The 25,262-nt window shown below is 40.1% G+C and overlaps 2 protein-coding genes and 2 non-coding genes across 5 annotated transcripts in view; 3 read left to right on the top strand and 1 right to left on the bottom strand.

Moving 5' to 3' along the window:
* Positions 1 to 157: 157 nt before the first annotated feature.
* Positions 158 to 12,308, top strand: LOC108442356 (caspase recruitment domain-containing protein 19-like). Of its 2 annotated transcripts, XM_017722357.1 has the most exons (6): positions 158 to 271; positions 2,749 to 2,888; positions 4,295 to 4,451; positions 5,452 to 5,520; positions 10,509 to 10,574; positions 10,735 to 12,308. In XM_017722357.1, exons 1-6 carry the CDS (start codon positions 193 to 195, stop codon positions 10,836 to 10,838), a joined length of 615 nt encoding a protein of 204 aa, XP_017577846.1. In that variant the 5' UTR covers positions 158 to 192; the 3' UTR covers positions 10,839 to 12,308. The 2 variants fall into 2 exon arrangements, with proteins under 2 accessions (XP_017577846.1, XP_017577848.1); XM_017722359.1 differs by lacking the exon at positions 5,452 to 5,520.
* Positions 12,309 to 23,192: 10,884 nt separating this feature from the next.
* The window catches only part of LOC119262783 (ninjurin-1-like), a 32,990-nt gene continuing 30,920 nt past the window's right edge, over positions 23,193 to 25,262 (bottom strand). The window contains exon 2 of the mRNA XM_037536010.1: positions 23,193 to 23,332. Coding sequence (XP_037391907.1) covers positions 23,193 to 23,332 — 140 coding nt within the window. The remainder of the gene's footprint in view (positions 23,333 to 25,262) is intronic.
* On the top strand, positions 24,309 to 24,380 carry trnaa-cgc. The gene has a single exon. It is a non-coding gene; the product is annotated as a tRNA-Ala (tRNA).
* Positions 24,641 to 24,712, top strand: trnaa-ugc. The gene has a single exon. It is a non-coding gene; the product is annotated as a tRNA-Ala (tRNA).

Below are 25,262 nucleotides of genomic sequence, written 5' to 3'. Positions count from 1 at the left end.
TTAGACTAGCTGATTAAACTTTAGTTACACCCGATTTAATAATGCATAAATAAAAAAAAACACAGTTATACAGTATAAGCAGTTTAGAAGAGCATTTATTAATGAATTAGCATGCAATTTAACACCGTCACTTCGGTGTATTTTGGAGCAGCCTGACTCGTCGGAGCTCGGCACATTCCGGCTGATTCCGTCATGGTGCTCCTTCGTCTCAGAGTTGAGCGAGTGGCGAATCGGCAGTCGGAGAAATTCACCAACAGTTGCACAATGGCAGGTCAGTAAATCCATAGATTTACTACTTCTTGTGGGTTTCGACGAGTGGCTTTGTTTAGACCGCATGATTTAGCGCTGTTTACCATTTTAGCGCTTTGACTTGTTGCTGACGGCCGGCCGACCTTCAGTCAACTCAGTGAAAGTGTGGGCTGCCGTCGACGAACGCAGATTCGCAGATTTCCAAAACATGAGCCGCGAGGAATTCCGCTCGCGTTCTGTTTGTATGTCGCGGGAAGGAGCTTAGACGACCAGCCTGCTTTCCTTGAATACTCCCCGGAGTTTAGCAGCGTGGCTGGCGATAGACGTTTGAAGCAGTTTTATACAGATATTCACACGAATTTGTTTCAGCGCCGAATGTTCGCTGTTGCTGTCTCACCGTCTGCTTTAACTGTTTTACAGTAGCCGCTCCTTTAAGGCTCCCCTCACTGGCTTAGCCATTTTTGAGGGGTTCTCTCTGCAGCCGGGCTGTTATGAGATTTCTAAACTTGGACGCTAAACCTCTTCGCATTAACTCTGTCCGCACGAAGTACAGATTCGTGCCAAAGTAGTGAGTGCATTTAAGCGGTTAGCCTAAACCCGGCGTATCACTGTAAAGGATTATGGTTTAAAACTAAGCCTAATCTACATTTGAAGAAACCATTCAAACCTGTTGAAATAACCTTGTTATTAGTACCTAATTGTCCAACGTGTGTTTCGTTATTAAATGACACGCTCAAGATTTCTTTGGCAATTAAAAGTGTGAAGGTTTAACATACATTGTATGGCCAAAAGTATGTGGACAGCCTTCCTTCTCATTGAGTTCAGGAGTTTAAGCCACGCCTATTCCTAACGGGGATCAAATCAATGACAAATAGTCATGCAAACTCCATAGACAAACGCTGGCCGTGGAGTGGCTCATACCATACAGCTCAGTGACTTTAAACATGACACTGTCATAGATGCCACCTTTAACTCAAGCATGTAGCACATAAAATCCCAAGGCCTGTGTTGCTTCACTCACTCCACAGTTCCAAACTGCCTCTAGAAGCAGCATCAGTAAACCCTAACTGCATGTGGGAAGCCTCAGGAAATGGGTTTCCATATCCAAACATCTGCACACAAGCCTTGTGTGTAAAATGCGCAATGCCATGCGTCGGCTGCCACTACTGGACTCTGGAAAAATTCTCTGGAGTGTTGAATTACGCTTCATTTACATTTATGGCATTTGGCTGACGCTCTTATCCAGAGCGACTTACACTTTGATCATTTTACACAGGGAGGCCAAGGCGGTGTATACACAGCGTAATAAGTTAACTTATTGTTTGAAATTGAGCTGACTTTTGTTTTTTTTACAGTTGGGTTACTATTAAAAGTTATTAAGGTAGATTGTTCAAAATTGCTGCATAATCCTTCATTGTTCAAATGTAAACAAAGTAAAAGTGTCTTGTAAAAATGTTAATAGCAGATTACTGACTCACAGTTCTTCAAAGTGGTGGTGGTGGGAACCAAGAATCATAATGACTACAACACAAATATAGTCATTTTATACATTACCACAAGTATCTTCTTAGTTTATATATATAGTTTATATATATAGTTTATAAGTGCTGTTGGGGACTATTTTACTGTCCTGCATGCACCTCTCCAGCATGAATGGTTTTCAATCATACATTTTAGGTCAAAACCATAAAACAATCATTGTATTTTTAACCATTTTGTGTAACAGCTTTTAGAGGCTTTGGTCATCTGGTTCCTATCACCACCACCACTGTGTATCATGATGTGGTTTCTGTAGAACAGAATATTTTTCATCAGTTCTCTGAATGACTATCATTTACATTTATGGCATTTGGCTGACGCTCTTATCCAGAGCAACTTTACAATTTGATCATTTTTACACAGGTAGGCCAAGGCGGTGTTAGGAGTCTTGCCCAAGGACTCTTATTGGTGTAGTGTAGGGTGTTTGCCCAGGTGGGGAACCCCACCCCACTGAACCCCAGTCTACAGTGTAGAAGGCAGGGGTGTTACCACTACACTATCCCAACGCTACACTAGCAGTGTTTGGCACTCTGATGGATGAAACTGGATTTCGTAGATGCCAGAACAACACTACCTACCAGAATGTACAGCGCTAACAGTAAAGTTTATATAAAATAAAACTATCTGGGATTGTTTTTCAGGGTTTGGGCTTGTTCCTTTAGTACCACTAAAGGGTGATGTTAATGCTCCAGCATACAGAGATATTTTAGACAGTTATATGCTTCCAACTTTGTGGCAACAGTTTGGGGAAGGCCCTTTCCTGTTGCAGCGTGACTGTGCTCTGTGCGCAAAGCGTGGTTTGATGAGATGAGTTTGATGTATTTTGCTAAACTTTAAACAGTCATGATTTTCACCTGGACTATTTGTTTTTGAGGTCTTTAGTGAAACTGTCGTCTCCTTTCATGATGCTCAATATGTACAAAACTTACCCCTCAAAATCCCCTCATCCCCCCTTCTTAGACAGGTACCAGGAACAGCTGCAGCAAGATTCACAGTTCCTCTGCTCTGAGCAGCACGTGGGCACTGAGCTCCTGGACAAACTCGTGCTCCAGCTGAACCGCATTTACCCCCAGATACTGACAGACAGGGAAGCACAGAAAGTAAGTAATTTCCGAACAGTTTGACCTTTCCAGTGAAATCCATCCTGTAACGTTTGTTGTTGTATATCTTAAAAAATACTTTTTACATTCAGATGAAGAAAGACAAACATGAGTTATCTGTGCATTTACCTCATCTGTTCCTGAGTTATTACACCTGTCTGCAGGTGGACCTGCACGTACATGTAATACAACAACCGTGAGTGATTGTAATAAGGCAGTGTTCATTATATAATTGCAGTCGAAGTTTTAGTGCAGTTAGCCACTTTTTTCTGAAGAACTGGCATTATAAATTGATCTGAAATGTAGTTACAAGATGGAAAGAAACAAGATGAAAAGAAGGAAGGTCTTTTAAATATTTAAAGCATTTTACAGCCTTATTAACATTTAGTTTCACTGTAAATACAGCCAGTAACTGTGTCTTTCACATCAAACCTTCCCTAAGAATAAGTATTAAAAAGTATATTTTACAGCTCTAATACTAATCTTTTCACCAGAACTACTGAGTTATATAACAATAATACTATAAAAACCTGTAATGATTTGAAACAATTGGGGCAATACATTGAATAGGCATCATGCTGGGCACCTAATTCCTATAAAGGTGGTAAAGGTTTCCTATACAATACTAACTTTTAATTTTTGATCATTTATTTACAACTAGAAAATGAGCATGTTATGTTTAGGTTAGTACAACTGTTTGCCATAATATTACTGTGTCCTTGCCCTTTATTACCAATCTGTAATTTGTTGTAGTTGTAGTAATAGGCTTACTTACAAGAAGTGAAAGTAGTCTCTTGTGTAGGGTTGCCAGCTAAGCCTTGTGAATGCCTAGACACTTGATCAGTGGCTTTTTTTTTTTTTTTTTAAATACTTAATTTAGTGGACCTGTTGCTATGCTTATGATTTGGCCTAAGGAAAATAGATGTCAATTCAGCTTCATATGTTGTCACCTTCTACAGGTGTTTTTTGCTCTTCAGTACATGTGCCAGCTTGTTAATTTGTCAGGGAAATATATTTTAACAGTTTTTTGGCTTAACATTAGAATCAATGTAGCCTATTTAGCGATAAAAGCATCACTACCTTCACCTTTTTGGTCACATCCTAAACAGTGTATCCTTCTCAACGCATTTCTGAGTAGAAACATATTGTATAGCTTACATGCTTACAAATGCTAGCAAAACCTTCATCTTATGCAAAATCAGTATTTTTATGAATAGTCTTGCACATCCCTTATATGAATCTCAGGTGCACTTACATTATTGCACATTACCTGTTGTGATACTATACAATTGCAGTTTTTTGCTAAGGCCAGTATCACAATTGTGCAGCCTTCTATGCACATTTTATGAATGTCTAGACAGGGAGTGGCTCACAGTCCAAACAAGTGTTGTTCTTCTGTCTTATAGTTCCGTAACTTGAGTGTGCCTGCAGCCACACGTTTGACTGAGTTGCTGAGCCATCTGCAGGGGAAAGGGGAGGAGGCATGTCATGAGTTTTATCGAGCACTGCACCTTCATAATGAAGACCTCTACCTTAGTCTGCCTACTCGTGTGTATCGCAGAGGTAAGAACAACCACATACACGTATTCGTATCCACATAAGTAAGCTCACGCAAACATTGATATACACTTAAAATACAGGCAGTCTTCTAAGCTGCTTCTTCTTCTGGGTCACGGGGGTACTGGAGCCCATCCTAGCTGTCATTGGGCGAAACCTTAAAAGAATAGTTTGGCAAAAAATCAGTTTTACATGATTTTATATCAGCCAAGACATGTTGGATATCCAAAGTTTGCTCCCAGAATTTGAGGGTGGAATAGTACAAGAAAGTGTGACATTATGCAGATGATAATGTAGTTCCAGCTTTAGCTTAATGCATAAATATGGTCTATCCATGCCATCTTACTTTTTTTTTTTTTTTTTTTTATGTGTAATGCCTGTAATTATTATTTTTATATCCAGAGCTTACTGATGTCATTTGAAGCAGATATATAAATAAATTGGCATCTACTTGTGGAAACGGTTTGGGTGACCATTGAGTTTCAGCATTTGTTTATTTCTATGCAGTTTGCATAGAAGCTTCAGTTCTAAACTGAAGAAGCAAAATCAGACACAAAACATGTCTTGGCTGATTAACTGCATTTGGGGTAGGTGGAAAATAATGGAAATTATATTTTTTGACAAAATTCACTAATCAGAAGAGTTGTCTTATTACTTTTGGATATAACGTTTATGTTATACAGTATTATAAACTGAGTAAATTTACATTTACATTTACATTTACAGCATTTAGCAGACACTCTTATCCAGAGCGACTTACAAGAATTTATCTCATAGCAACATATGGCTAATGTCGGATTTGGTCATTCGCCAGAATAAAGAGCTGTGGAATAGAGCCAGTCCCAGCTGTACAGTATTGCAGTCATATGGTCTCCCTATAGGAGTTTCTGACAGGAGGCAGTGCAAATGTCATGCATAGCCTTAAGTAACTTACAGTGGATGTGCACTTTTTTTAAACTTACCTTTACGGAGCTGACTAATGCCAGCTAATACTGTTTGTCCACAGAGGCCCCAGAACTAAGTGGAACTAACCCTAAACCCTTCCACAAGGAGCGCTGTGTGCTTAACGACAGGGGTAAACCCACACTCACTCACTTACTTGCTCACTCAAATACCTGAAGATGCACCAGGAAGGAACAAATTAGTCACTTTTCCACCTTTGGTACCAGTTTGCACAAATGCATTTGCATGTGAGCGGAGGAGGTCATGGATAAATGTGATTAAACAGCTGCTGCTGTTGTTAATGTTTTGTACTTACAGTCATAATCAGTAGATTCTGCAACTAGCATGCCAGACATCAATTAAATGTGCACTTTCAGACAGTAAAACATTCAGTGTGTAGCTTGTCATGTTGTAAATATTACATATTTATGTATATAAAAGGAAAAAGGTGAATGCCTTAACAGATAAAACTGTAAGTCAGGGCGCATTTTTTAGCAAATCTGTTATTTTGTTTAGTTTAATACAGTGCTAAGAAAAAGTAAGTGAATCTTTTTGAATTAACTAGTTTTCTGTAGTAATCGGTTATAAAATGTGATCCATTACATGTCTAGACAAACACAATTAGCCAAAACTGAAAACATGCAATTATAATTGTTTATGCCTTTATTATAAACACCCATTAAACATTCACAGTGCTGATGGAAAAAGTATGTGAACCCTTAGATTAAATAACTGGTTAAACCTCCTTTGGCAGCAGTTACCTCAAGCAAGCGCTTCCAATAGCTGCGTATCAAACATTTGAGAGGAATATTGGACCATTCCTCTTTAAAAATGTTTGAGTAGTTTTTATAAGTAACTGAAATAAACATAAACAGAGACATTATAAAGGAGGAGATGGGTCACTGGCTTGTAAAATGATTGGGAAAGCTTGTCACGCTCAACATGGTGTCTGTTTAAGGAAGAAGTCTGGCTCCTCATTACAAACAGCCAGGTTAATTTGATTAGTTTATGATTATGCAGCAGCAGCAACCTGAAGGTGAGGATTGTACAGCGTTGTACAGCAAGAAGCTCAATGGTGGTCAAGCCGGTCCAGAAGGCTGGCGAGCAGTAGACCCCCCCGATCAAGGCTATGTGTTGACTATGTGTTTTCAACTTGGCAAAGAAAGGAAAAGAGTTAGTTCTGTAATGAGTGACTGATCACAGATTACAGTGTTAACAGAGCAGCAGAGACTCTGTCAGGTCTGGATCTGACAGGGAAGACTAATTACAAAAGGCTTGAGTATACAAGTAAGTTTTTAGCCTAGACTTAAAGACTGAAGCTGTGTCTGAACCCCAAACTTTAATAGGAAGATTATTCCAAAGCTGGGGGGCTTTGTATGAGAAGGCTCTCCACCCTGAACTTTATTAATTCTAGATACTAGTAGTATCTAGGTAGTAGTAATACCACCTAACAGCCTGGTGGTATTGACAAGATGGCCCCAGAGTTAACAGACTTTCCTACAAGGATGTTGCCCACATTTTCAATCTCATTTCATTGTCTGAACTAGGTACAACAAAACTGTGTTTTTTCGCTTTTTTGTTTTTCTATACGTTGTGTAACCCGACTCTAAACTCAAAAACCATGGCTGTTACAACCAACACCATCATCTACCCTCATCAGAGCCTACTACAGCTGAGAAATCAGTCACAATCTCTGCTTCCAGGCGGACTGCGGGGAGACCTGTGCAAACTAGGCCTTCTACAATCCATGGCACTGCGTAAGCCTGCTGGCCGAAAGTGATGCGCAAAATGGCACAAGCGAGCCGGGGCTAACTCCAGACCACCAGCCGTTCCATCGCTTCTTCTCGCAAACATTTGAGAAGGAGACCTGGATGACAAGCTCCACTCCGGACTTAGCCATTCAGCTCGACGGCCTGATGTGCTTCCTGGCAGACAGAGATGTTGAGATGTGCGGTAAGACTCAAGGTGGAGGCCTGTGTATTTACATCAACACTGAATGGTGTAAAAATGCAGCGCTAGTCTCTATGTTCAGAAAAGGTGAACTCCATCAACCTGGAGGAGTATACAGAATCAGTGACTGCCTACATCAGCAAGTGCATTGATGATGTTTCTGTCTCCAAACTCATCACTACACACCCCAGTCAGAAGCCATGGATGACTGCAGAGGTGGGCATGCTGCTGAGAACCCGTGACAAGGCTTTCAAGTCAGGGGATAAGGCAAGCCTCAGGATAGCTAGAGCCAAGCTTTCCTGGGCCATTAGAGAGGCAAATCATGCCTACTCAAAGAAAATCCATGAACATTTTCAAGACACTACAGACACACGGTGCATGTGGCAGGGCATCCAGGCCATCACCAACTACAAGACACGTCCACCTGCTCGTGACGGTGATGCCTCCCTTCCAGATGCAGTAAATAACTTCTACGCTTGGTTTGAAGCGCAGAATAGCACGACTGCAAGGAAAACCATACCTCCTCAAAATGAACAGTTACTGTGCCTGTCCACAGCTGATGTGCGGAGAACTCTACACAGAGTCAAACCACGAAAAGCCCTAGGATCTGACAGCATACCGAGCAGAATGCTCAGAGAATGTGCTGAACAGCTGGCTGATGTTCTCATTGACATATCCAGCATCTCTCTGAGCACTGCAGTTGTTTCAATGTGCTTCAAGTCCATCATCATCATCCCTGTGTCAAAGAAGTCTCCAGTGTCCTGCCTCAATGACTACCATCCCATTGCACTCACTCCCATCATCATGAAGTGCTTCGAGAGGCTTGTCATGAGGCACATCAAAGACCAGCTACACCCCTCACTGGACCCACTACAAATTGCATATCATCCAAACCGCTTAACAGACGACGTCAACGTCAACGTCAACGTGTCTCTGAATGTGGACAAAACTAAGGAAATGGTTATTGACTTCAAAAGAGTGCGAGGTGTCCATCCCCCACTGAACATCAATGGCTCTGCTGTGGAAATCGTCAGGAGCACCAAGTTCCTCTGTGTCCACATCACAGAGAACCTCACCTGGACCCCCAACACCAACACCATAGCCAAGAGAGTCCAGAAGGGCCTCTACTTCCTGCGGAGACTGAAGAAGGCTCATCTCCCCCTTCCCATCCTCACCATGTTCTACGGGGGGGACCGTGGAGAGCATCCTGAGCAGCTGCAACATCGCCTGGTTTCCGACCACAAGCCTCTACAGCGTATAGTGAGGACAGCTGAGAAGATCATTGGGGTCTCTCTCCCCTCCTTCATGGACATTTTAACCACACGGTGTATCCAAAAAAGCCACCAGCATTGTGGATGACCCCATCCATCCTTCACACGGAGCATCTGTGCCATCACTGTCAGACTCTGCAACAGCTTTGTTCTGTAAGCATTCAGGTTTTTGAACTCACAGAAAGCCCCCCTCACACATACATTCACACACTCAAGTTTTGATGCTATTTTGCATCTTGTTGCTAATCTTGTTTACACTTTGTTTACTCAAGTACCGTGTATATCCTACCTCAGGAACTGCTTTGCTCATGTATTCACAGATCACAGCACGTTAAATAATCTTTGCACCTTATTCCACAACCCTACCTCATGCTCAGAAATGACTGCTGTGTCGGCGCTGTGCTGTCTGTTTACTGTGTCTAATGTCTGTTTTGTTTATTGAATTTATTGTATTGCTTGTCGTCTAATTTTTTTGTGCGCTTACTTCTGCACGTTGGACTTTGTACTGCTTATTCAGTTTCATGTTGCACCGTGTTCCTTGGAGGAACGTAATTTCACTCCACTGTGTACTTTTACATGGATGGAATAACAATAAAAGCCTCTTGACTTGTTTGCTGATTCCTGAAGACTTTGTCCTAGGGATTCTCATACTTTTTCCAACCTGTACAGTGAATGTTTGAATGATATATTTAAAATGGACACAAACATTGCATAGTTTTGTGTTATTAGTTTAAATAGATTGTGTTGGTCCTTCAGTGCAACTCAACTAAAGACTACATATTATAAAATAACTTTCTACATGAATGCAGGTAATTTCAAAGGGTTTAAGTACTTTTTTCTTGCCACTGTATTTTCTGTTCTTTAACATGAGATACATGTCAAACCAAAGCTGTCTTGCTTGTTAATCAACTATATTGATTTAGGGATTTAAGTGTGAGAAAGAAAATAAATACGTAAATAAATAAATAAACACAAGGAGAAAAAAATGATTGCTTATATCATTATACAGTCAGAAGAGAGTATAGAGGAGTGCTGTCTTAAATGTTATGGTCACCTTTGATGTTTCCACATTTATATTTTTTGGTATACAAAATGAAAGACCTTCGTCAGTTTTTTCCTCTATGTATATTTCTTTTACCAAATCTGGTCTCAGTTCTGATTAATACATTATACATTACTTTATCTATATATTTAGCTTTTTTTAAATGTGTCCATTGTAAAGTTAGCTTTTTCCATCATGTAAATCTGTTGAGTTATGTGTGCCATGTCTTAACCTTTTTAAAAGTTTAGTGAATACACTGTAAAAAGTGGTTCATCCAAAAAAATTAAAAATAAATACTGCGGCTCGTAACGTAAAATAACTAGTTTTATTCAACCAAAATAAATACTTGAGTGAATGATTTTTTTAAGCACTCTAGTTTTTTGAGGTGGAATAAAACAAGTTAAATTCCTTGTTCCACATAAAGTAGATCTGATGAGCCACTTTTTACAGTATACATATTGTGATATTGCCATAGATATTGCCTTGCACAGCATCAGAAATTGCACAGCAACATTATGACATTGTGCACATTATGACATTCAGCAAAATTTGCAGAAAAATTACATATTTAGGTTTGTTCCCTGTGGCGAATGTGTTAATTTATTGTTACTTAGAAAATCAGCAAAACATATAATGTGACAGGGGACATCTAAACTTTTGCATACAGTTGTAGTAAGAGAGCTGTGACTATGCTGCTATTCGGACTGCATGCTGTCCAGTGTGTGGTCTTCAGGTAGCCTTTCGCTGTTTTGTCTTTCTTTGACAGTGTACAGCCTTGCAGTTTGTCCTTTTCTTTGATGCCAATCTTTCTTCCTGTTCTCACACCTCATTTCCTGTCTTTTTCTCAAATACTGCCAGGTCCTCTTTTCTTCCTCTGTTGTTTCAGCATAGCTTTGGGGTTGGCTTTACTTCACTACCACAGGGGTAAGGCCTATGGTGTTTAAAATGAATTGATTAAGTAATCAGTTTATTGATTGATTCATTGATTCATTCATCAGTTTATTAATTCATTTATTTAGATTATTTAATTCTTTCTCTTTTATCTCTTTCTCTGTCTTTTTATTACAAATTCTGTCTTTTTCAGAGGGAAAGATTGTGACTGGTTCTGTCCTCAGCTGTACAGCGTTTGGACTGGGCCAACATGCTAGGCAGATACTTCTGTCGTACAGTGGAACCAAAATGGAATAAAGAAAAAACGAAGAAGCCCATACTCATCCCAGGACAGACATCCTGTATTTTCCTTTATGCCAAACCAGGTTGAACAAACAAATTCAACAAACAAAATCTGTGTACATTCTGTAAATAATGCTTTAGAGGGCGGGTGACTTGCTGAGATTAGTTTTAATTCCACATATTTAACACTAGTTTGTTCTAAGAACAAATGTAGTCTTTGTATGCTCTCTAAAAGAGTGTCATTTTAGGCTGCTTGATTTAAAACCTTGTAATGTGTTTAGGTTTGCAGTTACTCAGCAAGATTGCTTTTATTATTTACTTGTCTGTGGGCTTTGATAGATACGTCATGGCACATAAATGAGGCCTCATACCTGACCACCTTACTTACAGTTAACCTGGTACTGTAAGGAACTCATTTTTAATGTTGAATAACCAAGTACTCACATGCTGATCAGTGCCTTACTCAGGGGCAGATTTAGTGATTCTTGGGCTCTAGGCAAAAGAGAAGAATAGGATGTCTAGTAGTTATGTTGGTGGGTGGTATAGTGTAGTGGGTACCACCTCTGCCCTCCATGCTGTAGACTGGGGTTTAATTCCCTGGTTGGATAAGCACCCTAGACTATAGCAATAAGAGTCGAGTCCTTGGGCAAGACTCCTAATGCTAACTTCACCTACCTGTGTAAAATGATGACCACATTGTAAGTCACTCTGGGTAATAGTTATGTGTAGTGTTTCTCATGATGAGAAATACAGAAATATTATAGATTATCGTTTTCTTATCATTTTTCTTCTTTTAAGAAATAAAGCTTGAAACAAGCAAAATTATCTGCCCACACAGTGAGATAATTTAGGTAAGAGTAGCATAAAAGTAAAACAAGCAGATCAGTAATGAGAACATTTTTTTCCCAGGAAGTGGTCATTGACATAAATCCATTACAATTTGAGAGAATGGATTACTTTTTTGAGTAATTACCCCAAACTGGAGCTGTCTATGCTAACATAAACATTAGCGTAATGTATGGTCTCCAGAGCTTGTGCAGTGCTCTGTTCTAACTGAAAAAACACAGTTATCTTTGGGAGTGTAATGACAAACTTTTTGCTTTCCTCCCAATTTTTGTGTTTCTTGCAAATAATAGTTATTTTTAAAATGTATATATTTTGGAATAGATTATTTAATGTCAACACATGTATGTAATTTGTATTTAAATGGGGCTCTTGGCTGCTGGGGGCTCTAGGCAGCTGCCTTACATTGCCTAGTGTAAAGATGTTGGGGCTAGGCTGAAGTTTCTCTCGACTCCCTTGAGAACACCGTAAAAACAACATCTTTCTACAGTTAACAATGAAAACCTTAACATGTTTACTCCTGCTACCCATCATACCAAACAAAACCACTGATAACTGGTCAAGTTTTGTACTGTTTTTCCTTATCCTCTCTCTCTAAACTTTGCACTCATGTCTACAGCTATGAATAAAATGTTCAATTAATTTCGGTTTGTTTAATGCAACTCATTATTGCTGACTCTACTGAGGACTAATGATAAGAAAGGTAGTAGGAATGCATTTTAGTCACAGCCCAAATTTGTATTAGAGAGATCTGAGGGTGTTCTCACTCCCCAACTCTCTCTCTCTTTCTTTCTTAATGTCTCTCTCTTTAGTTTAACATTTTGAGATCTTTTCACCTATGCTTGAATTTTAGGCTTAATCATGTACTCCTGTGGTCCCTGGTGGGGGTAACGAAGTGCTAAGAGGATCTGGTATGCTTGTTTGCATTTGTCATTATTCTGTGGGGGTCATGAAGACTTGAAGAGAATTATTTAACTTTCATTTGGTCTTGAATAGGGGGAGTGGTTTGTATTAATTAGATTAAGAGACCCTTATTAGTCCCACAACAGGGAATTTTCACATGCACGTTTAACCCATCCGTGAAATGAAACACCACATACACACTAGTGAGCACACACACACACACACACACATTAGGGGGCAGTGAGCACACTTGCCCAGAGCAGTGGGCAGCCCTATGCATAGCACCTAGGGATTAGGTGCCTTGCACAAGGACACTTCAGACATGTACTGGGGATCGAACTGGCGCAGGGCCGGTTCCTTAACCGCCAGCCCACGACTACCCCAAAGGCATGGACAGGGGTTGAACCCATGATCTTCGGTTTACAAGACCAGTGCCTTGCCTCTTGGCCACCATGCCAATGTTATCTCCCTTAATGAAATATCTATCTGATAATATATAAAATATTTAAGCATACGCGTTGATGTCTTCAGTGTTGAGTATTCATTGCAGTGTGATCTTATACATTTAAATGTCTTTAGTGTTGTGTATTCAGCACAGTTTACGCCTAGTTCACATTTAAATATATTCAGTGTTGTGTAGTCACCACAGTGTAATCCTAGTGAGCATTTAATTGTTTTCAGGGTTGTGTGGTCAGCACAGTGTGATTCCAGTATTCAATTAAATATGTTAGTGTTCTGTAAGCGTAAGTGTTCTGTAGTCAGTGTACTTTCCTACTAGGGTTGGAAATGGGCCACAACATACTGGGAGTAAATGCTTATGTTCTAAAAACTAGGTGACTGGTTTTTATAGGGAGACCATGTATAGTTGTTTTATTCTGTTCTAGAGTATGCAGCTAAAGCAAAGTGCATGTTGAATGGACCTTAAGTCGAGCCTACAGCCAATTTAGCCAATGAAAAGTCACGGTGCTACAGCAGGGTCTGCCCATCAGTATCTGCCTCACCTAGTCTCCATGGTTATAATTGTCAGTGAAGGGAGTTTGGAACGTGAAGCCAGCCAAGAAACTCTGCAGTTGCTGAGAAAAGTGGTGCTTCGCTTTCTAATTCTCCTCAAATTGATGCCATTCATTTAGATGTCGAGTCTACTCAGTGTAATTAACATTATTTGATTTTTCATGTGTTTATTGCTTAAATTTTCATTCAGTGGACTTCATGATTTAGTTAGCATGCTAGTCAATGTAAGTCAAATATAAGGTAGTGTAATGACTACTGATACCCAGCTATCTAGCCTGCTAATGTCAGCCATTCTTAAACTGTTGGCCTTTTTGCTCACAGTTTTTTGCAATGTGGGGAACTTCAACTCATCCGTTGTCAAACGACTAAGCCTTTTCCTTTTATATCCAATCATGACAGCATCACCTGTTACCTCTTCACCTGTTTAAAACAGGTGGTTTTGATCATTTCACAAACCTCAGAGTCTTGTGCCAACATTCTAGGAATGTGTTGCAGGTATCAACTTTGGAATTAATATGTTTATTAAAACTAATTTGTTGATAAGGTAAAATATTCAATGTCTCTTCTTTGTGCTGTTTTCAGTTACAAAGCTTTAAAAGACGGCTATCCCTGTTTTCTGTTTTTATTTGCATATTAGCTACTGTTCCAACATTTTTGGAATTGGATTTGTACGTCAGTGAAATTGTGGAATAGAAAAAAATAATACCTGTTATGTGTTTAGATGAAATGTATTCAGCTCCCACATCCAGTTCATACAAACTAATATATTTCAGTAATATTTTGACATTAGATACCATACATACATTCAATTCTTTACATTTGTTCTGTTGTCATTTATATCAGTAGGTTAGACAGTACAACTCTGATCGCCATTGTTTTGGCGTGATGTTCACTGTTGTGTACTACTGGTAAACAATCTGCAAGTGACGTGAGAGTATTGTGACAAACAGAAAAAAAGTTACAAAATTTTACACTTGCAGGCGCCTTGGGTTATGCATGAGTGCTTCGGAAGCAGCCATCATGTTATATACAAGCTATGTGGTTCCCCTTCTTATCTATCATGTGCTTCATCATGTGCATTGATGCGCCATCCTCATAACAAACTCGTCCCCACAAAGAAACCCGTAGTTTAAAACCATTGAGTTAGAAGATCTAACCCACCCCATGGATTTGCAGGATCTGTCAATACTTACTGTTCCAGGACTTTATCATTAACTTCTTTATCCCTATATGGGAGCACTTTGGTTAAAAGTTATGTACTGGGGCACATCTGGCATTATGCCCCCAAACATGAAATTTAACCACTGTTGCCTCTGTATTTTGGATCTGTCCATTCAGCACTGCGCTATTTTCACCCCTGCTGACTGGATATGGCTTATACACCAGATGTACCACCAGTGTCTAGATGTACAAACACTCTGATTTGGTCTAGTAGCCTACTTTACTGAAAATAATCAGAATCACTTTATTGCACAGAGTATGATGCACATGCAATGAATTGCATGTATGTGTAACATACTGAGCAGACCAGACAAGTACACAGAGTATTATGAAATATCCAACTAAAAACACAATAAATAGCACAAAGAATGAAGAATAAGAAAGAACCATTGTAAAAGGAGCTAACGGGATGCAAGAATGTCTGTACACATGCAGATATAAATATCTATACATATGCAGAAAACATACAACTATTATATACAGTATATTACAGAATTATATGAACATTTGCAAAAATGGACATTTGTACAATTGTACAAATAAGCATTATGGTACAGAAGAGTTATACTGTGATACACTAAGTAGCTTTGTTGCTTTCAGATTTCCACTTTGATTAATGAGCACTGTGGCTCTGAGAAAAAAGCTGTTAGAATGTCTGATTATGCTGGTTTAATTGGCCCTGAATCTTCTACCAGAGGGAAGTGACTGGAAGAGGTGATGTCAAAGATGAGAGGGGTCAGCTGTAATTTTGCCAGCACACTTCATGACCCTGCTTTTGTGTAGATGTCCTGAAGCGTTGGTAGACAACAGACAGTCATGCTCTCCTCTGTCCTGATTATGTGCTGGAGTTTGGCTCATTCTTGTTAGCTGGAGGAACCAAACCAGATGGTTATGGGTTATATAAGGATGGGCTTGATGATCACTGGTATTTCTACCTCAGAAACACATCCCAGATACTAAATTCACATTCACTACACAGCTTAGAAACTGGAAGCCATACATTCTTTCATTTTAACAAACAAAATGTGATTAGAAGTAGAGAGTAGAAAGAAACTAATTTTCAAATACTGAAATCAATCAAATGCTTTCGTCCAAATTGTAGGCAAACCCCCTGACCAAAGAAATACTCAAGCAAGGAACTATTGCAAAATACAAAATGAAAACCTAATAAATTTCCTGAATAAATTTTCGCCTTGGTATTCAAGGTGTCAGTTACATAGTAATCTGTTATCAGATGTTTCCATGACTACTGATTACAAACACTGAAAACCTTTATCTACAAACTTTAGTCTAATTCAGTTTGAAATAGCTGAGATATAGTCTTTTCTAGAGATGTCATAAAAAAAACATGGCTTCTGCATTTGCGTGTGGCCACAGTGGATTTTTTTTTTTTTTTTTTTTTGAGTCCTGAATACGTTGAAAAATCAGCTTAATGGAAGTCCAATGTATTTACATCCAGATGTACAATAATTGCAGACAATACCTTGTCCAATTTTGGAACAGTGCTACTTGCTGATGAACAATTTCAACCTCTGAATACCTGAAATACATAAACAAACTGGCTGCTATTCAGGCTCTCCAATTATTATGAACTTCAGTAATTGAAGAGAAACCTTTGTGCATTAGATTAGCCATCAACATAATTACGAAGTGAGAGAGGAATCAGGCAATCACATTGATTTATTATGGGTGGGACAAAGGATAGTGCAATTTGCATATTTATTTGGTTGTTAGGTCTCAAACAAGTTGATGCTCTCAAGGCATGCCACTCCAGTGTTTCTGCTAGAATTTTTTTCAGCAGCGATGGGAGGCCCGCACCCTAGCTACACCATTATTCCACAATATAATAATAATAGTAATAATAATAATCCCTTCCTGGATCCGGGCCTTGTCGGGGCGGAAAAGCATGTGTAATCTAGGTATCTTCAGAGCTAAGTTGTTGGGAGCAGTATGCTCCTGGTAGAGTCTCCCAGGGTGAACAGGCCTGGAGTGAAGATCCTAGACTAACTTGATCCAAAAACTCCATGAACAAAGGACAAACAATCGTGTACCCTGCCTGGGAGAGGGTCACTGGGACCTACCGCTGGAGCCAGGACTGGGGGTCGCGTCCCTTGGCGAGCGCCTGGTGGCCGGGCAGCCCACGTAAACCAGCTGGACTCAGCCTGAAGAGGCAACATGGGGAGACCATGTGGGCCGACCACCGACAAGGTCCAGCATGGGGGAGCAGTGCAGTACTGTATAGGCAGTGCGAGATTGCAGGGAGGCCCTTGATGGCCTAGGCCCCTGTAGCAGAAACTGGCTCTTGGTACATGGAATGTAACCTCACTAGGGGGGAACTATTGGGGTATCAAACTACTCAACCTCCTTGGGAAAGTATATGCCAAGGTGCTGGAAAGGAAATTTCGATAGTTGAACCTCAGATTGAGGAGGAACAATGTGGATTCTGTCGCGGCCATGGAACAATGGACCAATTTTTCACCCTCTCACAGATTGTTGAGGGTAGGCATGGGAGTTTGCCAACCCAGTCTACATGTGTTTTGTGGCTTATGACCATGTTCCCTGAGATATCTTGTAGTAGGTCCTCCTTTCAGTCTCTGTACTCCCAGAGTGAGAGCTGTGTTTGTATACTCAGCAATAAGTCAGACTCTTTCAGTGGACAGAGTGTCAGGGCATAGCTGGGGTCAGGACGGCATTAAGTGTGGAGGTTGGAGGGTGGCGTCTCTTCTCTGCTATTTGCAAATGATGTTGTTCTTTTGGCTGAATCACATGGATGCCTCCAGCACTCATTGGGGCAGTTTGCAGCTCAGTGTGAAGCAGTTGGTATGCGGATCAGCACCTCCAAGTCTGATTCTATGGTCTTAGCCCAGAAAAGGATGGCATGCCCACTCCAGGTAAGGGGAAAGGACCTGCCCCAGGTGGAAGAGTTTAAGTATCTTGGGGTCTTGTTCACGGGTGATGGGAACAGGGATTGTGAGATCAACCACAGGCTGGGACAGGCAGCAGCAGTAATGCAGTCACTGTACTGGGCTGTAATGGTGAAGAGGGAGCTGAGTCATAAGGCGAAGACGACGACGACGACGATGATGATGATAATAATAATAATAATAATAATAATAATAATAATAAATATACTAATAATAATCGGCCAGGGAATTCAATAGAAAATAACATTACGTTGCAAATGTTCTTTTAAACTATAAAATATATCTAGCATGACGTTACCTTGTTTAATCTACCTTACTCTTTCCTCTCTCTGTTTTTCTCTCTCCCATATATTAGATGCACTAGGAAGACAGGAAGACCAAGTAGGGTGTCGCCACATGTCTCCACTTTCTGTATCTGTCATTTCAAATTTAACACCTTCTGCAGAGCTTTGTAATTGCGACTTTGTGACATTTCATAATATTCTGAAGTTCTAAAGCAGCAGCCAAAATAGCAGAAATGCTGCACTTCACTCACTATGATCTAATGTTTGTTAGACTACCTATTGCTACATATTATTTGTCAGTGAAGTTACTTATTATGCAGGTTAGATGAATACAGTTAGAAGAGCATAGGTTTGGTTCCTGACTTCTTCCTGCACTTTGCATAGATTTGTTCAGTTCCATCAACAGCAAAGCTGTATTAATTTAATGAAGGCTTGAGGAGTTAAAATAGGTGTTTGATAGTAACTGTAAATAATGGAAGTCCTCCAGGAGAGCTTTTGGATGCTCCACTACTTAATAATAAAATGATATTTTAAATACCTGGGCATGTGAATTTCAAGCTCAATGATACCTTAAATCACCCTGACTGGAAACTACAAATGTAAGTGTGTATGCACAAACTCTTCCATTGGGTTCTGTTCATAGTCACTTATAAGATGAATATGCTAGCAGAACGAGGGCTATTTTTGTAAGTGAATGTCAAATGTGCTGTCATTAATGAACTCAGAACTGTAGTCTGAAAATCAAAGACAGAGATAATCTGAGTTAGTGTTGAATTTATTTGATATTTCCTTGATACAGATAAACACCCTAATGTTACAGCATTAGTAGCCAGCTAACTAGAATATAGAGGTGTAACAAATTACATTTACTCTCGTTACTGTTTTCCCTGTAACGGTACTTTTTTGAGTAGAAGTAAAATATAGTACTATGTAATCTTACTTGAGTTTTAACAAAATATTTTATTTGGTTAGTTTATTTTTTATGACGTTACAGAGTAAAATAAATTAAGAGCGCATTAGTTCTTAAACCAATAGTGAAGCGTGGTTAAATTCACCAATCAAATAGGATTTTCCGATAGGAAAAACACTACAGAGATGTCCAGTTTGGTGGAGAAAGACAGAGGAGAGCTGAACCAGCATACACGAGGAACAGACCACGTCCGAGCGGTCATCTGTGTTCATTTAACATGAACTAAAGAAAACAGTGCTATTGTCAGAAACCTGCTGAGATCCGCTCTCACAGCTCCACTCCAGCCTGAGGCAGTGTTAGCCGAGCTGGCTGATCCGAGCTAAACAGGTACCGTGTTTACAGACCTGATCTGATCCCTCCCCACCTCCCCGCCCTCTCTCTATGCCACTCTCTCTCTTCTTCTTCTCTCTCTCTCTCTCTCTCTCTCTCTCTCTCCCCTTTTTCTTCTTCTCTCTCCTTCTCTTTCTCTCTCTCTCTCTCTCTCTCTCTCTCTCTCTCTCTCTCACTCTCTCTGTCTTGGTGTTTGTCTTTAACTGTGAGAGGCTGTTTAGCTGTTTAATTGTGAAATGCAGTAACAATGTCTTGTTCTGTATGAAGTGATCAGCATGATTAGTGAAATATATGAAAGTAAAAATCAAAGCTGGGTATGTTGCTGATGTTGCTGCTGATTTTAATGGTAGAAATGTTTTGAACAGATATCAGTGAAAATATACAGTTTGAAGGCTGTAAATGTGTTTACTTTTTGTAGAGATTCACACCTGTTAACATAATACAGAGTCCTGGGAGCTGATGGACAGCAGGACCCTCACTAAAATTACATGATTAATTAACCAATCTACTGATAATTTTCTCTTAACTAAGTTTTTGAAAGTCTTATATAATCATCTAATCATGAAATGCATGCAGTTTAATATAAACCTTGTTCCTTACACAGTTCACAGAAAGGTATGTAAATGTGCTCTATCAGTGAGAACTGTGATCAGTCTCAGCTCTCAGCTCTGTACAGATTATTTCCAGTGGTGTAGCTGAGTCAGCTCAGAAATATGTTCAGGTTGTGACAGCGGATAACTTACATAGTTTTTCAATGAACTACTTGTTTACTCTTACTTGAGTAATTTTATTTACTAATACTTTTACTTGTATTTCAGAATCAGAATCAGAATCCTTTATTGATCCCAGAGGGAAATTGCAGTTGTTACAGTTGCAACCACTTATGTAAAATAATTTAAAACAAAGATAAATTTGCAATGTTTACATGAGATATAAGTTCTTGTGATAATAAGTGATAATCAAAATTAAATCTAGTATAAAGCAGTTCAAATTATTGTACCTCTGAGTTATTGCACACATAATTATTATTATTACTACACATATGAACATACAATTAGGTATTGAGTTTTGCACAGATGAACCACACTTTGTGAATCACACACTGAGGGAGGAGTTATAGAGTTTGATGGCCACAGGTAAGAATGACTTCCTGTGTCGCTCTGTGGTCATTTTGGTACAATGAGTCTTGCACTGAATGAGCTCACTGAATGAGCTCACTGGGTCGTGGCGTCTTTGGAACAGGAGCAATGCAGGACATCTTCCACATCATAGGGACCCTCTGGAGACTCAGGCTCATGTTGAAGACATGTTGCAGTACTCCACGAAGCTGGAAGGCACAGGCTTTAAGCACCCTGGGTGGGACCCCATCAGGGCCTGCAGCCTTGTTTGTGTGGAGTCTCTTCAGTTGTCTTCTCACCTGGTCAGAAGTGGGACTCACTGTAGAGGTGATGGGTGGGGGAGAGGTGGAGGTGTGAGATGGACTGTCACAGGAGGGGGGCAGGCTATCAGGAGGGGGAGGGGGGTGAGTGGAATGGGCTGCTGAGGACCGGCAGCAGAAGAGTCAGGACAGGGGAGTACAGAGCTTGCAGTGTCAAATCTATTAAAGAACAGATTTAGCTTGTTGGCCCCATCCATGCTGCCCTCTGCTCCTCTATTGTTGCTGGACCTGAAGCTGGTGATGGTCCTCATTCCATTCCAAACCTCCCTCGTGTTCTGCTGGAGTTTCCACTCCAGCTTCCTCCTATATTTGTTCTTCGCCTCCCTGATAGTTGTCTTCAGTTCCCTCTGGATCGTTCTCACCTCCTCCCTGTCTCCAGCTCTGAAGACCCTATTCTTGTTAAGGAGAGCTTTAATGTCCTTTATTACCCACGGCTTGTTGTTTGAGTAAATTATCACTACAGTAACAGTACTTGTACTTGGGAAGGGATTTTCAGTACTCTATACACCCTAGCTAGAGTGGTCGGTTGTGTATAGGAGGCTAAAGAGGAGGCGCCATGGGCCCCCTCTCCAACGTGAGCTACAGTGCAGTGCGACTGCCCCCCTGCCCTCCTGGTAGTTGTGGTGTATACGAGCGATCACTCTGTGCTCGATTATGTGAGCCTGTCATTATCACCACATTGGGTGATTGATTGCTACTCACTGTGTGTATGTGTGTTGTTGAGTGCCCGAGTTAAAGAAGTTGTACCGCTTCCTTGCTTCCGTGAATCATTGTTAGAACTAACCCACAGTATTATTATTATATAGTTAGCATGAAGACTACAACAGTAGTCACTGCCTAGCTCTAAGAGTCTTGCTATTGGAAATTATACATCAAACCTGCTGCAACTACATAAACGTGATTAAAGTGTAACTACACCCTAAGACTTTTTCATTAATAGCTGAAATGCATTGTTCTGTAATAATAATTTACACCAGCCTTGATTTAAATGTGAACACATCTTCCCAAGTTGTAAAAGTAACAATTTTATCGTGGTCAGTTTCTGCTCTGCAGTGCCCCTCTGGTTCAACTCTGATAGATATGCATATGATGAGTCTTCATACGATGACACGTCACAGTATGCAAATTAGTCAACCAACGCTACTGTCTCCTGATGACACCCTAATCATGTTCAGAGACATGTAGGGAACATCGGCGCCATTTTGGATGTTGTCTCATCATATTTAGTGTGTTCTTTTGTGTCCTAGATGTTTAATATTGGTAATTCTTTGTTATTGTATTTGTAGATGTTGTTTTTAGCTTTTGTAGACTTAACTAGCCTTATATTGATAAGATTCAACATATAATTAGGCATTTATTTGATTTATGAATATAACTTTATTCTAATGCATATTGTGATAAACTCACTGCTGAGGGAAATTGTTTAAGAATTTGCTTAGATACCTAAAACTTTCGCACAGTACTGGAACTGCTGAGAAATGGCATGAACAGCTTGAAGAACATAAGGATTTAGGGCTACTGCAGCAAACCCTGGGTGAGAGGTGAGGCAGTGTGTGACCTCAACCTGATCACATCTGTGAAGAACCTTTTTGGTATGATACAGTCTCCCTGTTTTCATCTGTGGTTGGGTTAGCTTTTTTTCTGCATTGACTTTTAACATACCTCGACCACCACCCTACAGTAAATGTTCTCAACAAATTAGAGATTTGTACAGTGCCCACAAATGCACCTGTATATAAATAAATGATAACTAATGGCCTAATAGAAGTCTGTTTTTAAAAAAGTCTTCAACCTCGTAAGACCTAGAAGTTGCAAAAATGCGATTTGGTTCTGTCACTCTCCATATTTTCTGGTAGCTAACATTACCTATAAAAACACAGCAGCCCAGCTCACCCAGTTTCCTTTGCAGTCCCAGCTCCAAACCCATAGATCACTGCAGTGGCCCACCCAACGTGCCCCTTACATTTTTTGGCATTTTTCAAAGTTGAACCAGGGGTGGAGTTAGCTGGAAATAGTGTGTCTAGTTCTCATTAAATATTGACGACCTAAGAAGGCCAGCATGTATCAAGAACTTGATATGTTCATGCACACATATGTTGCACATGTGCATTATGTAAATGGATCCACTTCATCGATTTTAGGCAACATAAAAATTTTGGCTGTGGTTTTGAATAAATTCTCAGAGAATTCCGTATCAGAAAATATGGTTAAAGATCACGTCTCATTTTTGGTTTTGCCCAAAGTGAAATGTGGGAACACACACACAAATACAAACAAAATTATTTCTCGTTGTATTTTTGTAGTGTCATCAATTACATTTACTATTGTGTCATGTATTTCCAAGTATTTCCTTGTACCTTGCAAAAATAATCAAATAATTTGCTGTTCGCAGGTCATAATGGAACATTAGGTGGTGTTTACCTGTATATTTGAATGCACACGTCATTAATTCTGGTTAGGCCGTTGAACCCCAAATGCTGTGATGAAGACATTGATTACCACAATGAAGAAGACACAGCCTGTGGCAATATTCTCCATGATGTTTAGCTGGCGGTGTTGCTCTTCATCATTGAGATTCCACTTCACTAAAACAAATGACAGTCATTGTAAACAAAAACAAAGTTAAGCCTGAACTAGGACCTAATTTCACTTGTGTGGAAAATGAAGTGAACAAATTGAGTGAGTAGCTGAACATACATCTGAGAGGGTGTAGTTCAGTGCTAGTGTGCAGGCTCTGCATGTGTGAAGTCCTGTGTTCAATCCCCAGCATCTCAAAGGAGGCACAGTTATGGTTGCAGTGCTGTGTTTCAAGCATGGTAGCAGTTTGAAGAGTGGTGATAACTAGCTATGACAAGCTTTTCTGCAGTGCGTTCTGCTTTAAAATGCAGGGAGATTTTAGTGACCAGCCCCGTTTATATCTTTCAGATTCTTATTTTTCATATCTTATTTCTTACAGAATGTTTCCCTATGGAAGGCTCCGCTTTGCTTCTGTCAGTCTGCAGGTAGGGATGTAATTCAATGATAGGGTGCATGCTTTACATGTGTGAGGTCCAGGGCTCACTCCCCTGCATCTCCATACCCTTGGATTCCATGGTGAAGCTTTATAAGCTCAAATTTTTAATCAACCCCTTTACATATAACTAGCCCACCTGGGCAGCAGTTGCAACACAGATGCAAATGAAAATTCTAAGGCAACTCACAAACTTCTTTTGCTAAGGTCAAACGTCCATGTTGTGGGCAAGTTGGGTGTCACGACCATATACCTGGGGTTTCCACTTTTGTATGCTAAGCACTTGTGTTCCTCTATGTTTTTACTTTGTAAAAGCCAGATAGATAGATAGATAGACAGACAGACAGATAGACAGATAGATAGATAGATAGATAGATAGATAGATAGATAGATAGATAGATAGATAGATAGATAGATAGCAAAAATCGTTGTTTAAACCGTCCCCCTTCTGTAGCTTTTGCTTGAGTTCCATGACCATAAACCGTGTTCTCTGTCATGACCATTCTTTTGCAGCATTGTCTGTCCACGTTATTGCCTGGCTGTCATGAGAAGGGGATGTAGCTCAGTGGTAGAGCGCATGCTTCGCATGTATGAGGTCCTGGGTTCAATCCCCAGCATCTCCAACGAGACACGCTTATGGTTTGCAAAACCGCATTTAAAGCATGGCAGCAGTTGTAAGGATGGTTATAGTGAGCTTTGCTGCAGCGTGCCTGTTCTACTTTAAAACAACATAGATCACACGGAGATTTACTCGATCAGACCTATTCATGCCTTTGAGAGGCTGCTGGACGTGAACTATACCAAATTAGACTGGAGTACCCTATTTTTGTGCCACAATGTTTCTCCATGGCAGGCTTCACTTTGCATCTGGCTATCTCAAGGTGGGGATGTAGCTCAGTGGTAGAGCGCATGCTTTGCATGTATGAGGTCCAGGGTTCAATCCCCTGCATCTCCATACTCTTGGATTCCATACTGAAGCTTCACGAACATGTATTTTAAATCAACCCGTTTAAATATAAGTAGATACATACTATATGCACCATACAGCCGAGTAGCAGTGGGGAGAAAGATCTAGCAAGATGCACCTTAACACAGTGCGCTTGTAACAGTCTGCCACTAAATATGTTTCTCTGTTATTGCAGTGTAGCATGCAGTGGGTGTGATGTATTGCCCAAGATGGCTAACAGCTTGTTTAACACCTGAATCCACTTGCTCTCAGTTTTCAAACTGCTGATCACTGATCTCCTGCTTTGTTGAAATGAAAACCTGCAGCCATACTGGCCTTTTGTGGATAAGATTGGACAATCCTGCTGTAAGCTCAATCTTAATAACTGTCTGCTCAAAGTGTACCTGGACCATGACAAAAACTTTAAGCTTAGAACAATTGTGACACATGTCTTGAGGGAGCCCAAGCTGGATGTGCAAATGTTACATGTGTTGTCATGAATCAGGTAGGCCCATTCTTGAAATACGGCTCAATATGCTATTTAACAAGGGTTTCTTAT

The sequence above is a fragment of the Pygocentrus nattereri genome, chromosome 29, assembly GCF_015220715.1.
Source record: "Pygocentrus nattereri isolate fPygNat1 chromosome 29, fPygNat1.pri, whole genome shotgun sequence".
Classification (NCBI taxonomy): domain Eukaryota; kingdom Metazoa; phylum Chordata; class Actinopteri; order Characiformes; family Serrasalmidae; genus Pygocentrus; species Pygocentrus nattereri.
The sequence above is the reverse complement of the archived record's forward strand: the minus strand, read 5'-3'. Positions and strand labels throughout refer to the sequence as shown.